This window comes from Fundulus heteroclitus, chromosome 20 (assembly GCF_011125445.2).
Source record: "Fundulus heteroclitus isolate FHET01 chromosome 20, MU-UCD_Fhet_4.1, whole genome shotgun sequence".
In the NCBI taxonomy this organism is placed as follows: Eukaryota; Metazoa; Chordata; class Actinopteri; order Cyprinodontiformes; family Fundulidae; genus Fundulus; species Fundulus heteroclitus.
In genome coordinates this window covers 6,866,938-6,882,728 of record NC_046380.1, presented here as the reverse complement: position 1 = coordinate 6,882,728, position 15,791 = coordinate 6,866,938, and the positions used below count along the sequence as shown (strand labels likewise).

At 39.8% G+C, this 15,791-nt stretch overlaps 1 protein-coding gene across 8 annotated transcripts in view; it reads right to left on the bottom strand.

Annotated features, from left to right (window-relative positions):
* Nucleotides 1-694: 694 nt before the first annotated feature.
* The window catches only part of grip2b (glutamate receptor interacting protein 2b), a 301,598-nt gene continuing 286,501 nt past the window's right edge, over nt 695-15,791 (bottom strand). For 6 of the 8 annotated variants that reach the window (XM_036151436.1, XM_021320048.2, XM_021320052.2 and 3 more), the window contains exons 17-25: nt 15,398-15,542; nt 11,524-11,663; nt 9,842-10,036; nt 9,572-9,728; nt 3,413-3,527; nt 2,901-3,123; nt 2,555-2,763; nt 1,654-1,800; nt 695-924 (exon numbers count right to left, since the gene is read on the bottom strand). In XM_036151436.1, coding sequence (XP_036007329.1) covers nt 766-924; nt 1,654-1,800; nt 2,555-2,763; nt 2,901-3,123; nt 3,413-3,527; nt 9,572-9,728; nt 9,842-10,036; nt 11,524-11,663; nt 15,398-15,542 — 1,490 coding nt within the window. In that variant the 3' untranslated portion in view covers nt 695-765. The remainder of the gene's footprint in view (nt 925-1,653; nt 1,801-2,554; nt 2,764-2,900; nt 3,124-3,412; nt 3,528-9,571; nt 9,729-9,841; nt 10,037-11,523; nt 11,664-15,397; nt 15,543-15,791) is intronic. The other 2 variants (XM_036151438.1, XM_036151433.1) reach the window with 1 other exon arrangement.

The following is a 15,791-nucleotide window of genomic DNA, read 5'->3' as shown; positions in this document are numbered from 1 at the left end:
TGGCAGTTGCAATGAGATAAATGTTGTTCTTATTGAAGGATTTTAGATTGCTTTGATGATTAGTACGTGCGGTGGAGTAAAACCAAAAACATCTGAGTCTAAAAAGAGCGTAAAAAACACTTTTATTGACTATTCCACCACTGAATGTGTCAAACGGTGTTTGAGCACATTATGAACTATTATAATAACTACATCTGCATGAACCATTTTATTGAAGATTGATAAAACCTAGAGTCTTCTGTGCTCAGTCTTAAAATGCGTGAAGGGGACGTTTGGTTTTCCTTCTTCAAATCACATTATTCTGTAACATGACCCATGCATTTTTGTTAAAAAATAATAATAAGAAGAAAAATCACCTTACCCGTTTTGTAGAATTTCATTCACTTGTAAACCAAAAAAAAAAAGAATCAGAATTTCTGAAATTTACACTTTATAATGCTATTTAGGTGTTGTGGTGATTCTGAAAATATTGGCAACGCCTTGTTGGCTTTCAAGAAAACGTTTGGTGCTTGTTTTTTTATTTTTTATTCTGCAGCCATTTTTTTCATTTTTGATTTTTTTTTTTATATAAAGAATATACTGTATAACAGCAGTACAACGCAGTGTACATGGAATGTATGCATGCAATGTGTTTTTCTCTGTGTGTTTCCCGCCTTGGTTTATGCAGAATTATTGCTAACCTGCGTTTATTTTCAGGCCAGTCACAGTAAATATGTTCGTAGTTTAAGACGCGCATTAACGCTGCTCGAGCCGACGTTGTGTCTGTTACAGATCCAAGGCGTCGTCTAAAGTGTTGTTGTTGTCCTCTGGTTTTTCGCTGCCTAGTGGGTTTCTGCTGATGACCAGCTCCAGTCTGTCTCCAGCCTCCGTGATGAGGGGCACCGCTAGGCAGCAGTCAAAGTCTCTCGTTCTGACATGGTTCACCTGAACACACAGAGAGAGAAAGAGAGAAAAAAGCAGTTGGTTTTGTTTTAATATCATTGCCCTGTTCCGTCATTAAAACCATCCAAATTAATAGAGCAATGTAGACTGAAATTGTTCAGTGCCTTGCAAAGGTTCTCACCCCCTTTGTTTCCTTCAATATAATATATCTTAAAAGTTGGGGGGCGGGGATACTTTTTCAAGGCACTGTATCATGGCAACTTGCTGAAAAGTAGTAATATTTTTATTATTTTTTTTAAGCTTTATGAGTACTCTTCTATAAATTATTTGAAACTACTTTGTTTCTGTAGCTTTTTTTTAACGAGATGCTATATTAATAAATTTAAATTCAAGAAAAAAAGATAAATCTTCTTATGCACCTTGCTCTTGTCGTTAAGTCAGATCTTATTAGCGTATTTAATTGAGTTGAATGTTTTAATTACTTGGTTTGTTACTGCGTTTGTAAAATGTTATTGTTTTTTTTCTGTTGCTTTGTTTCATCACAGCAGGTCTCTCTTAAAAATGAGATCTTGGATAAATAAAGGTTAAGTAAAAAAAAAAGAAGAAAACCTAACCTTGGTGCCTTGTAGATAATTCAGAATAAACATTAGCTAAGACTTTTAAACTTATTTTTTAAAGGAGAGCCAGAAAGTTTTAGAAAGCCACTGGTAAATATCTGAGGCACCTTCTTAAACCCTCCGCCGTTTAGCACCTCTTTAGCTTTTTTCATACCTGCAGGATCCTGTCGAAGGGTTTCAGTCCGGCTCTGTCGGCTGGTCCGTCGGGTCTAATCATGTTGACATAAACGCCTTTCTCCAGGAAGCCGTCTGACACGCTGAAGCCAAAGTCGTCGCTCTCTGGGTCCTTTATCACTGTTACCTGGTGAAGGACAACACAAGCCTGTGAGCTGTTTCATTAGCCGTTTTTATGCAAATACTGAGCTGAACGTCTTTCCTCCCACGTTTCTCAAAAAAAAAAAAAAACAGAAAACAAAATGAGAAGTTAACTATGTCTATAACTATAACTATGTGAACCTCTGAGCGCTCAAAATACATTTATATTACAAGGTTACGATTTTCTACCACCAATTTCTTGTTTTTTCTTAATAGGGACAACAATTAAGCATTTGAAAACATCATATATCAGTTAATATGTGCAGCGTTTCCATAGATTAGGTAATTTACCCAAGGGCGGCTCATATGGAGGAAGTATCAGTTTGCAGTTTCATGACTTCACACCAGTATATCCAGGCTTGTTGGCCCCAGGGACTTGACCCTCATTTGCATGTCTAGTCTTGCAAATATTGTGACTTTTTTGTACTAGGGTTAGCACCCTCAGCTTCTGATGTCTTGTTCTTCCGTTCCATTTATTGGCAGTGCTAATAGTGACATTGCAGCGATCAAACCGGTTTTATAACCGCAGTGTGTGACTATACCAAGTGGAGCTTCAAGCAGAAATATTTACGCCTACATATTGCCATATCTCCACGGTCACGGCCCAGTACATATTTTTTTCTGTAACTTTTATTTTATTTTATCGCTTAAGCATTTGAGTAAAGCTGTGTTACTTAAAGAGAATTCCAGTAAATCTTTACAGACCAGAAATTGGAGTGGATTTCACAAAATGAACTAACTTTGTGCAGCTCCAGAGGAGTTGGGGACAGAATTCCCTGCATCTCCTCTTTGATCCGACGAGACTCCCACGTTCTCTCTGACACTCTTAACGGAGCCTTGAGCTTCTGATCGTGGTGCAGCAGAGGGGATTGCGTCTCTTGGTGAATGTGGGCTCCATGATGCAGGTGGGCCTCCTGGGTAAAGTGGGTCTTCTCAAGCAAGTGGGAGTCTGAGTGAAAATGGGTGAAACAAAAAAACAGAGGGGGAAAAAAAAATGGTTCTGATCAAAGATTTTCGAACCAGCCGCTCCTACATGGTATAAACTAAGAGATCACCCATGTTTGTTGTGTCATGTCCGCCCCCAACCTTGATGCATGTGGGCCTCTTCGTGCAGGTGGATGTCGTCGTGTAAGTGAACCCCCGGGTTGAAGTGGGAATTCTGATGCAGCAAGTTTGCTTGATGAAGGAGTGAATTCCTTCGCAATGGACTCATCCTGCTGTGGCTCAGGATGGGCTCAACTGGAGGTTTGTTGACGTCCTCTACACCCAGACTGATGGCTGTGCCCGTCATGATGGAAGCCTGTACAACCAAATGTATCAACCCATATGCGCATATTAATATGTTTTCATTCATAGCAAACATTTTCTTCTTCGATATCTTTAACGTCTCACATATCCAAAACATAACAAAGACAAGTCAACTAAAAATTCAACCATTTTTCCCTCATCTCTGTAATGCTACACACTTTTTAAATTGGGTAAATCTTAAACAACATCTTAGGGGATTTGAAGGATTATATTAAGTCTTGATAAACTTGTACACATTGTATTTTTGCGTGTCACTGAGTTGGGACATGTGTCCAAGGACGCCAACTAACCTCTATCTCTCTGAGAAGTTCTGACTGGCCGCAAGTCTCCAGGTCTTCCAGCGCCTGACACCAGAAACTGTCCTCCGGATCCAACAGAATACCGTCTGGTTGTTGGCCAATAAATCTGTCAAAAGCAGCAGATAGAGAGAATCATGCCTTCCATAGATCGGTGTCGACATCTTTATAAATGAAATACATTCTAAGCTGTCCCACATTAACAACAAGTCAGAACATGGATGTTTTTTATAGGTTAGAACAAAAAATAAAAAAAATATAAAAATAGATAAATACAATTAAATAATTTTTTTAATTAAAATTAAAAATATATAATAAAAAATAAAATAAAAAAGAACAAAAGTTTCAAATAAAGAAGTTTTAAGGACTTTAAATGAAAAGAAAATTGCACCAATATTGCTGTGCATTTTTGGAAATTAAAAAAATAAAATAAAAGGACAATGTTGCTTTTCTGTTTTGAAATAAACGTGCCGATGTGAGCACCTTTTCAGGTTACAGCCAAAGCAAGAACTCCTAAAATAATGAAGCTGTCCCACATTTAAATAAAGCACGGTGCATGCATTTATAGGAAAATCTCCCTATAATTCCATACTAACGTAAATTAAAGCCAGTCCCAAAAGTATTGGGTTCTCAAAGACCAGCGCTGTTAGTGAAATCCACATAGTGTGATAAATTCACTTTTTCCTGGCTGGAAGCAACTGGGGCTGTTGGTACGGGGCGAGAAAAAGGGGGATTGGCTTTCTGCTGCACAAATGGCTTTAAAAAAAAAAAAAAACAGGACAGAGATGTGATGGAAGACAGAAGTGTTCTTCCAATTATATCTGGCTGAAATTTTTACTAATCCTTTTTTAATCAAAAATAAATGTTTAAACTGTTCCCATAATCTATCACATAAACTTTGGACAGACAAAATGCAATAAGCGTATAACTTTTTTTTTTTTTTACTTCAGTCAATGATTTTTAGGTCTAAAATTATTTTGATCCAATCAGATGCTATTCATAAAGTTTTTTTAAGATCTTGTCCGGACTTGCAGCTCCCTGTAGTGAAATACTTTTGTAGCTGGAAAGAGGACACATGAGACTGAACTGCAGCTTTAATGGTGGATAGCAAGATAGAAGAAAAGGTGAAGCTGAATTAACATTTTGTATATTTACAAAAACACAACATTACCTTCCTCCCGTTACAAACAAGCATCCAATTCGGGGTTTGTTACCTGCTACACCCCCTGATGAGCTGATGAAACCTACATGCTGAGACTTTTTCTAAGCAAAACCTCCGAAGGCCACGTGGTGGTCCTGCAATTTTACTGAAATCTTATGAATTTTCTTAGTTTGAACTCTTATTTACTCATTTGTTGCTTAGGTCGCCTGCGTATCGCATAGAAAAAAAACAGCAGCTGTGTGTTGCACCTTTGATCTAAGAAAATAAATTGACATCAACGAGAAAGCTTTCAAATGGTCAGCGTTACATGCAGTAATCACACAACATCAAAAGCCTAATACTGTTTACATCTAAAATCATTTCAGGGAAATAGATATGACTCAAAATATCCTCACAGTTCTCTAAATTTATTCCTATGGCTGTCCTTTTTCAAAGCTTTGATCGAAAGGTGTGGTTTTAGATGCATAAAACAACAACTGAGCCAACATGCAGGATATTGGTATATTAAAACATTGCTTTGAACAATATAAAAAGGTTAGAATAGTAGCTTTAGAAGTCTTAACAACAGATAAAACCTTTGTTGGACTCAGCCCAGTAAGTCACTGCACTAGTCATGAGCAAAGCCAGTAAGACTCCCTCGCCTTGTCGGTATAGAAAACGTTTTTTTTTGTTCTTATTTTATTAAAATGTGTAACGTTTTAGCCATGGATTTCAGACTGATGCCATCAATTACGTTTCTCTGTGTGTAGATGATGGTTTCCCTTCTTTCCCACACTGGGTTATATAACGGCAGTGAACGCTGCTCTCCTCGCCAGGCTTAACCTCCTGACTCATCGCTCCACACGCAGAGATAGAAACACACACAGATGCTTCAGATGCCCAGATTGTTTCACTCACTCTGTTATTCAAGCGCCGCACAACAAATGCACTTCAGTGCTGGAGCTGATAGCGGCGTGCGTACCCGGAGAGAGAAGTGCAGCCTTAGCTGAAGTACTGCTGAAAATGATCGCTTTCGTGACGCAGTATAATGCTTGATAAATGAACAGGACTTGTTGATCATTTTTAATAAAGAAATATGTAAATCTGTTCTCACAAGTCTGCTCTTATTTCTTCGTCCTGTAGTCTCATCCTTGTTTCTGCTTTTAAACAATTTCTTCTATTCTATCATCTATTCCCCTAGTTATTAGATTTTCAGGGATCTTCTTGTACGATTAATTTCAGCCACGTGTTAGATCCTTGTTTTTTTTAAAACATTATTTCTTATTTTAACTTTCTTTCACAATATGAATTTCATTCACCTCTTTTACTATCCCATTTTACCTTATTTTTTGTTTTGAGGAGTCTTAGTTGCTCATTTAATCTTTTCAATAATGTGTAAATGTTTACTCCATTGCCCCAGACATCCTCCACCAGAAGCTCAGCCAGCTCACGGTGCCGAGCATCCATCTGTCAGTGGATCACCAGCTTCCTGACTGACAGAAAGCAGCAGGTGAGACTGGTGCGCATCTTCTCTGGAACCATCAGGACCAGAGCCCACCAGGGGTGTGTTTTCCCCCGCTGATCTCATCCAGGACAGTGACGAGTCTGCATGCAGACGGGTGGTAGGTCGGCTGGTCCACTGGTGAAGAACCACCTGGACCTAAACCCATTTAAGACGGTGGCGATGTTGCTGGACTGATGATGCTGGACTGATGTTTGAAAAAACGGCCCCCACTCTGCCTCCCCTCACCATCCCAACCTCCGGTTCCTAAGAACCAACCTTTCCCAGGACCTGACATGGTTCTCACACAGAGACACTGTTTTGGGAGAAGGCCCAGCAGAGGCTGTACTTCCTGCAGCAACTCAAGAAGTACAACCGTCCCCAGGAGCTGCGGGTTGTCTTCTACGCTGCCATCATTCAGTCTGTCCTGTGCTCATCACTGCAAAAACTGAATTGAAAATAAATAAACATTTCTTTAAATTTGCATATTCGTCCTTAATTTGAGCAGATAAATAAGATGATATGCCAATGGAATGAGTATTTTTACAGCTAAAATAAGATAATTAGATAAACTGCACTTAAAATAAGATAAAATCTTATTCCATTGGCAGATCATTTAAACTTGCTGCTCAAATTAAGGACAAATACATTAATTTCAAGAAAACTTTACTAATTTTAGTCACGTTTTTGCAGTGGCATCGCTGTGTTGTTTGAACGGGTCAACACTGCAATAAACAATCAGGTCTGCAGAGAGGATCATCAAGGTTGACCTTCCTTCTCTCCAGGACCTGCACAGATCCAGGCTGAGCAAAGAGGGAAGCTAACTTCTCTGCAAATCCACACATCCCAGAAACAAACTGTTTGGACTTTGAGCTTCAGGTTGACACAACAGAGCTTTAGTTACAAAAACCAGCTGCCACCGAGTTAGTGTCCTCAACCAGACTGTCCCTCTGGTTAACATCAATTAACAGGCAGAGTGCCCAGATCCATTCTTATTGGCACTGATCCTCTTTTGTTTAAATGTATATATTCATATTCTCAAGAAAAATATTTCTATTTACCATTTTTTATATACCTAAAATGTCTTAACTGAGAGCAAAGTGGAACTGAAGTAAAAAAATTAAGCAATTTGGCAAATGACACTGATTCTGATGTTTGTTTTGAAGCAGATCTCTTGGTGTTCCTTTGGCTGTGACGGACATAACATGACAATCAAAACTATTCAACATAGTCTTTTCACAGCAGTTGAAATGCTTTTGTTTTTCAAAGCATGCTCATCTTAAACCTATAAAGTCCAACACTGTTTGCCTCAGTGAGCCGAACCTGTCCTGGTATTCATCCAGTACCAGTGCTTGATTGCCACCATTTCATTGCTTCCTAGCCAATCCTCGACCAAGCCGGACTCTTGTGAGTATGTTGCTGTATATCCGAAGTTTCCGTTTTAAATCTCTTATTTGAAACAAATAGAAGAATATTCATGAAAAATTTGGATTAGGACTGGAATTACACTAAATTACCTTCTCTTTCCGTTTGGTAGTTTAATTAATATCAGCAGGAAGATGAGCAGCAAATCTTTGGAAAACATACTGCTTTCATCTGTGCTCACAATTGTATGTGCAGCTGAATAAATAAGCACAGGTTGCACCTCTAAATGGAATAAAAAAACAATAGTCCCTTAAAGATCGCCATCTAAAACTGCATGGTGTTTTCTGCTCGAACTGAAAGTTGCAGCCGCCTTTTGAAGCACTGTGTAAAAACACTTAAAATGTTTGACCAGTAAGATTCAGACAACTGTCTCATGGATAATGAGACAAATACATTGATTTGGGCAGTCAACAACTGTCAGCCTGTGAAATACAGCAGACAAGAAAGGGAAACACACAAACAGATATGTAAGTGACTCTTAATCTGGTAAACCAGAATGATAATGTGTAGCGCTGTCAGTTCTGCACATTATCCAGCTAGGCCTGCTCCCATCGTTCGGGGAAAGGAGGGACATGCAGCAGAACTTTACGAGCTGATTGGATAAAGCAACACCTAAGGCCCGCCTACCAAAGGTTGGTTTTATCCAATCACGGTATCAAATTAAAATGTCATAAGCCGCAGACGCAATGAGAAACCACAACAAGTTACGCTGGTCAAGGTGCGCTTATTTGGACAGTGACACTGGTGACACTCGGGAATTCAAACAAAACGTGTGACAGCAGCAGCAGCTGTGCGTGCGTCCTCCTGCGCTGCCATGTTTGTGTTGCATCAGCTGTGGGCTCGGCACCTTCTGCTTTCATCACAGCTGTATGTCCCGCCCTAAACCGTAACACTGCGACATGATTGGCCCGCACAGTTTAGGTGGGAGCGGGACAAGCCAATTCTTGTGTGTTTGTGAATGCAAGAATTTAGGTGACTCTTATCAAATAGTTAAGTACTAGTTCTGGTGGAAAATTTTAAATGCTTTTTTTTTTTTTCTCTAGACATTTGCCACCTACACCAGTAAACAGCTGCTATGGGAATCATACATTAGGAAGACAGAAAGAAGGGACAACTATACAGCTCAGCAAGTGACAAAAAAGGCCCAAGAAAAACAAACGCAGTACTCCTGTTTTGTTCTTTAAGATGATTAAAGACATAAAGAGGTCTTGATGTATTTATACATGTATTTTTGAATATATTCAAGGGAAAGGTCTTGCAGTTAGGTGACTGTATAACTCTGATTTTCCCTTATTATTTTTAGGCCAAAATTCTATCTCAAATAAACTTTTTAATTGCAATAAAATAACCCCCCCCCCCCTTCAAACGGATTTCTTTTCATTGGATTGCTTGGAAAAGTTTGCAGTAATCTGCATGGTGGTTGTAAACATACAGCATACAGCACTGAGTCTGGACATGTTCATGTTTTTTTTCTTCCTTTTTTTAAACCACAAAACAGAAATGGATGTACTGTATTTTTCGGACAATAAAGCACACTTAAAATCCATAAAATTTTCCCAGAAATTAATAGTGCGCCTTATATATGATTACTGTACTTCTTGTGCTTACTGACTCATTTTATGTGATAAAACAAAATCTGTTAAAATGTGTAAGTACGACTTTGGTAAGTCGTGGTGCAGCTCTGCTCGATGGGTATTCGAAGCATTACGGTACACTGTGTCACTACGTGATAGGACCCCTGAGCTGTCTACAAGACTGCCTGACTATAATGTCTAAACTAGAAGTGCATTCTTGTTAGGCAACCCGTGCCCGGAGTACACGCTAGCAACAATAAACCTAGTAATTTAAAACAATATGAAACTTAACTTTATTTTAGCTTTATGTTAGAAACAGGGCAGTGTAATCCAACTACTCTGTCCTCCTGGCAGAGACGGATTGCTCTCCCTCTCAGGAGAGAGCTGTGTACGCGGAGGGGTGGAGTGATATTACACACGTCGGAAGAATATTTAAACCGCTTTATAATCCGGTGAGTTTTATGGCCCGAAAAATACGGTAAATGTTAAGACAAAGTCCAGTTCAGTCCTACCCTGGTGGCTTGTCCCACTCATCCTCACTGAAGCCCCCATCACTAAACGGGTAGTTCTTCCTTCTTCCAGGAGGTGGCGTTGTGCTACGTTGCTGTTTTGCACTACGCCACTCATGTGGGTGGAGGGCGACACCCGCTCCTTGATGTGCGTATGTACCTGTGGAAGGAAAGACTTATAACAAATTTCTTTTGACAGAAAGTAAAGTTCCATGTTACCTGTCACTACAAGGGAATATTTGTCTATAGTGTCATTTTTAGCGGGACGCTCACCTTGGCTGCCGTATCCTGCGTCCAGTCCAGAACCGTCCCAGGACTCCATGGCAGAGTCCACACTCGGTATAGTCGTGGAGTAAAGCTCTGACAGCTTATTGGTCTGCTGGCTATCTGTCAAGTCATCCTCCTCGGGGTCGCTGACCTCATTCTCTGTTGCATCTTCAACGTCTGCTGCTTTGCTCTTCTCTAAATCTTTGAGACAAAAACAGTTATATTACCAGATTTCCCTTGATACGGAACATCCTGTTGCTAAATCAATGAAGAAAAAAACACAGACATCTGGAACCTGGTTTGCCTGTACTGTACAGAGGTGGGGAGTATCTAGTTACATTTACTCAGTTACATTTACTTGAGTCACTTTTTGAACAAAATGTACTTTTAGGAGTAGTTTTACTGCACTTTAGTTTTTACTTTTACTTGAGCCATATTATTACTCAAGTATCGCTACACTTGTTTGAGTAATATTTCTGACTACTATACATACTGGGAGTAACTTCATGAATAAAGAACAAAGTTGTTTAAACCAAAAATGCACCAGCGAAACAAAAAACTGGAGTTTATGTTAAAGTGAGACTTCTTATTTGTACACAAGCTTTGTTATTTTAATATTATTTTCTGATATCTGATTCTATCTGCAGAGCTCATTGAGCCATTTGGAGGTCAGATGAACGTACAGTAAACAGTAGATATTGTCATTGGAAGTACTTTGTACTGTACTAACTCACTGTATATACATTAACTGCTGTATTACACTCAAGTTTTATGTTGAAAAAAAAAAAGATTTAGAAAAGTGTTACTTCTGTCTGAATTTGTTATGTTGCAATTATATTATTCTTTGTACAGTTTTTAATTTTCGTCTCTAAAATAACAGAATTTGCCGAATACTTTACCGAATTTACTTTGCCGAATTTACTCTAACTTGAGTAATTTCTTGGCCGACTACTTTTCACTTTTACTTGAGTAAAACACCTCAAAGTAGTGCTACTCTTACTCGAGTACAAATTTTGTCTACACTACCCACATCTGATGCTGCGCGGTGAATGGTTTGTAGATAGTATAGAGGAGTTATCTTGCAAACATTCATCTATCTAATGTCTATACCCGCTTACAGATGTTAGATAGATGGGGGGGGGTCGCCAGTCCATCACAGTCATTTTCAGTTGTCAAGTCTTTGGATCAGAAATGTCTCATTGCTTTTGAAACGTCTATGCACTAAAAGGCTGAAATCTGCCAAGCTTCAGGGATCTGTTGGTGGAGGTATTTCAGGTGACTCACATGCATTATGTTGGCCTACACCGCCTCACACACCACCTCTGTAGAGCAACATTACACATTCGCTTGATCAGGGTGATGGATTGTTGCAAAGTCAACAACGACATGCAGTCGGCAAGGCGTCCTGGCATAGATACCCACCGGCAATGCAGGATCAACTGGAATTGATTGTACTGTAAAACTGATTTGAACTGTTTTTGCAAACGGTAAAATAAGTTTGTATTGTAAAAGGAAATGTGTACAGTGTTACAATGTAAAGATGAATTTTCTTTTACAGAACTTTCACGGCATATGTAAAGAAACAATTTAAAATAACTCAACCCAAGACACACCTTTGTGATCTACTTTCCAAATTTACATGGCTGGACTGCTGAAATCCTACAGGCGGTGCCGGGCTTGATACTCACTGTCTAGCTGTTTCTTAATTTTGAGGGTCACCGTCTCTCCGGCCATCTGCAGCAGGTGGATGGCTTCGCTCAGAGGCTTCCCTTTCAGACTGACGCTGTTGATGGCCAATATCCGGTCGCCTACATGAATAGCGCCTGTCCTGGACGCACAAACACACAGAAGCGTACGTGCTCATTATCAAAGATCATGTTTCAAATCATACATTATAATGCTCAGGGAGAAAAGAGATTTTGCCTGCAACTATCAGAGTGCATATTCTAAAATAACTTCAAGAACTCAAAAAATAGACCATAATCAGCAATTACAGTTATTTAATTTACCAAAAACATGTAGTCAAGTTGTCATTAGTGCTCTAAAATGAAGTAAGGAGGCCTGTGCTAACATCCACATATCTACAGGGTGGGTCTCAACGGGGTCAATCTGGAAAAATAACAACTATTCCCTGTTACCCTCCATATAACCACACATGAAATGAAAACACTTTGACATATATCTTTCATTAAATACTGTGTTCTCAAAACCAGGTATAGCACATCTATAATCTACTCAATGAAGGCATATGCATACACTGTGTAATTAGGGAGGCCGTTTGTATAGTCAGAATTTATCTACTGCTGGCTGAACTACATAAATGCACAAAAACGGATTATTTTGCGCAAGTCACAAGTTCTGACCTCATCTGTTCTCCTCCATTTTCTTCTCTGTCGGGCTGAGCTAAGTTTATTTATAGGGCGCTTTTAGCCAGCAGGTCTGAGGTAAGGGGCTTTATGAAAAACAGTTCAGCTCAGGATGCAGAGCAATTACATCTCAGTCCTTAAGAAGTGGGTCAGAGCGAGTCTCTGGGAGCGCCAAATCAGCAGCAACCCGCAGCGTTTCTCACTGGGACGACAGGCGAGCGTCGGTTTCGACATGGAAGTGCAAAATAGGTCTTCTGTGGTGACCTGCACATATTCATCCATACATGTTTATGACTCAGTGAAGCTATTATGCCATTGTCTGCTCAGGCTTGTTGCCATGGACACTGGCTGCTTACCTGGCTCCTATTTCTCATCCATCACCTCCATGTGTTATATGACACTGGGCTGGTGGTGAGGAAATCTTTTGTGGCTCAAAACGTGTTATGTCATAGTATACCTTGGTGTGAATAAAACCATATTACTGAGGATCTTTGAATACTGAGGCAGATCGTATATTAGTTTCCTCGTTTTTTTCACGTTCTGGTTTGACTCCTCCATGCCGTCATCCATGTGTGGTCAACCTGACCCTGGGAAGATGAGCTGGAGTACACCGTTATGATGACTCATTAAAAATACAGCGGAGATAAAAGTCAGCAGTTATGTGTTTACGAAAGCTCGAACTGTCTGTGAATTCACAGCGTGTGCTCGTTCAACTTCACAGCTCATAGAGCACAAATAAACTTTTAGGTAGCAATGATTTGTCATTCACTTGGAACTGTGAATATTAAATGTGTGTCTTGCTGAAGAAAAATAATACAAAGGTCGGCAAAATGATTAGCACCGCTGGTGAAGATTGGTAAAAAGCCTTGAGAAAAAAAAAAGTAGTCTGATCTCACTCTGAAGAAAAATGTCCTACTATCCCAGTATGGTGGAGTGGGTCTGAAACTGATTCAGTAATGGGTCTTTCCACAGGATATATGATCATAAACTACAGTTTGCACAATTAGGGCAGAATTCACACTGACGCCCCCCAGGGTTGTGTTCTCTTCCCACTCCTATTCTCTCCGTACACAAACGACTACGCCTTAGTGGACCTGTCCGTGAAATTCCTGAAGTGTGTTATTGGGGCTGATCTGTGACAATGACGAGTTTGTATTCAAACAGGAAGTGGATCGACTGGTCCACTGTTGCGGTCAGAACCACCTAGAGCTTAACCCTTTGACCCAACACAGTGGAGATGTTGGCGGACTTTCGGAGGTCACTCCCCACACGGTTTCTCCTCATCATCCTCAACAACACTGTCTGCTGTGGATCAGGTCAGGTTCCTAGGAACCACCTTTTCTCTGGACCTGAGATGGACACATAAAGACGATTTGGAAGAAGGTCTGTGGATTCTGTACCTCTGGCAGCAACTCCAACAGTACCACCTTCCATCTTCTACACGGTCACATTTTGCTCTACTCTGTGTACACCCATCACTGTGTGGTTCGGCTCAGCCATGAAACAGCAACAGTCCAAACTACAATGGACAATTAGGTCTTCAGAGCAGAGGTGGGACCAAGTCACTGTTTTGCAAGTCTCAAGTAAGTCTGAAGTCTTTAGCCTTAAGTCCCGAGTCAAGTTTCAAGTACGGTCAGCCAAGTCCAACTCAGGTCTCCAGTCAAAACAAGTATTCCTCAAGTCGAGTCCCATTTCTGAAACTTCTGATTTCAAGTCGTTTTGAGTCTTTAACAATGTTGGAATACATGTTAAATGTAAATGATTGAGCATGTGTTCTTAAATCTGTATTTATCTCAAACTTTGATTAAACCAGAGCAACTGACCTTACAAAACAATAAAATTAAACTTCAAGAACAGTCCTGTTTTTAACCATATTTTTTCCAGAAAATTCAGTGCAAAATGCAACAGCAGAACTTCATAGTCAGACCCAAACATAATTACTTTTGGGACCATTTTTGTCCTTAGCTTTCTTTTCTTTTCCATTTTTAAAAATCTGGATAATTCAATTGGCTGTGCTGCAGCTCACACACACATACGTACAGAGCGGGGAAAGAGAGAGACGGTCTGCGTTTGTAGATACTGACTGAGTGAAATTAATTAATGGTGCGCACTTTTTAAATCATAGATGTATCTAGAAGCTTTAGATTTTGGGTAAACTATCAAGTCTTTTCAAGCAAACAGGTTCAAGCCCAATTCAAGACTCGAGTCATTGGTGTTAAAGTCCAAGTCAGGTCACAAGTCTCGTACCATGGATATTTGCACAAATTCAGCCTGGTCTTCCTCTTACAAAAAATAAATAAATAAATAAATAAATAAATAAATAAATAAATAAATAAATAACAACATCTTTTCGCTTTTTATATATGTATATTAAAACATTTCTTCTTCGGGAGCAAAGTCAAACCAAAGTCAAATGGTTTGTTTGCGTGCACGAACTTGGCAAATAAAGCCAGTTCTGATTGAGGTTCACCAAAACAAAACAGCCTTCTTCAACAGTCAACTCAGTCCACACACCTAGATCCTGGAGCAAACCTGTGTGGTGAACTGAAGAGCAGAGCACAGTAGGGAGGCCCAGGAGTCTAGATGATGAGGAGAGACTGTGACAGGAGGAATGGCCAGAGAACCCTCTCTCTGTATGCTTCAACCTTGTTAAATACTACAGAGAAATCTACAGTCCTCTAGGCAAACGTAGACTCAGGGGTACCAGTAATTGTTTTATTGTTTGCATTTGAAATTGTTCTTTTATTATGTAGAGTTTTTTTCTCTCCCCACTTCAATAAATCTCAAAGTAAAGGTCAGATTTTCCCCCAAATGTCCTGTGTGAGATTATATTACAGAATTAATAGACGTGAATTAATCATTTTTGTTCATTAAATTATTACTTATCTTGCCCATTCTTACTCAAAGGGACTGTCATTGGAAGATTTTTACCTTTTTCTCTATTTTTATCCAAAATATTACACTTGGAGAGGGAAGTCTTCAAGGACACACGTATCTAAAATATGAAATGGATTTACTCACTTGGCTAAAATTCACTCCACAACAAAGTTGCAAAACGAGTTTGAAGATCAGGAAATCGTTGGAGCTATTTATTTTAGAAAGTATTAAAATTTAAATGCATTGATTTGTCAGAAACCCTTTAAGTGAAAGCTGTGACAAAGCTGCAGCCTACATCATGTTTCCGAGTATGCAGTACCTCTCTGCAAGGCCTCGCTTGGTTAGGCCGGATATAGTGATGGGGTCAAAAGGCTCCTCTGTGCCTGAGATGGTTATACCCAGTGGGCCTCCGTAGCGCTTCAGTTCCACAGTGTAGATTATGCTGCCCGACGTCTCCTGCTCATCTGCAACACACAGACACATTCTAACGTTTCAGGTCTAAGGAGAAGTCAGCGGCGTCTGGTGTACGATGCTCATCTGATATGCAGACACACCGACAGGAGACCTCAGGTGCACCAGGTGATCTGGTGTCACATTCCCTGCTCACTTTGAAACACACACACACACACACACAGAGACACAGACGTCATTACACAAGTAGGTCAAAACTCTTCCCAAGACTACGCTGGCGAGGAAGATACAGTTTCCATGGG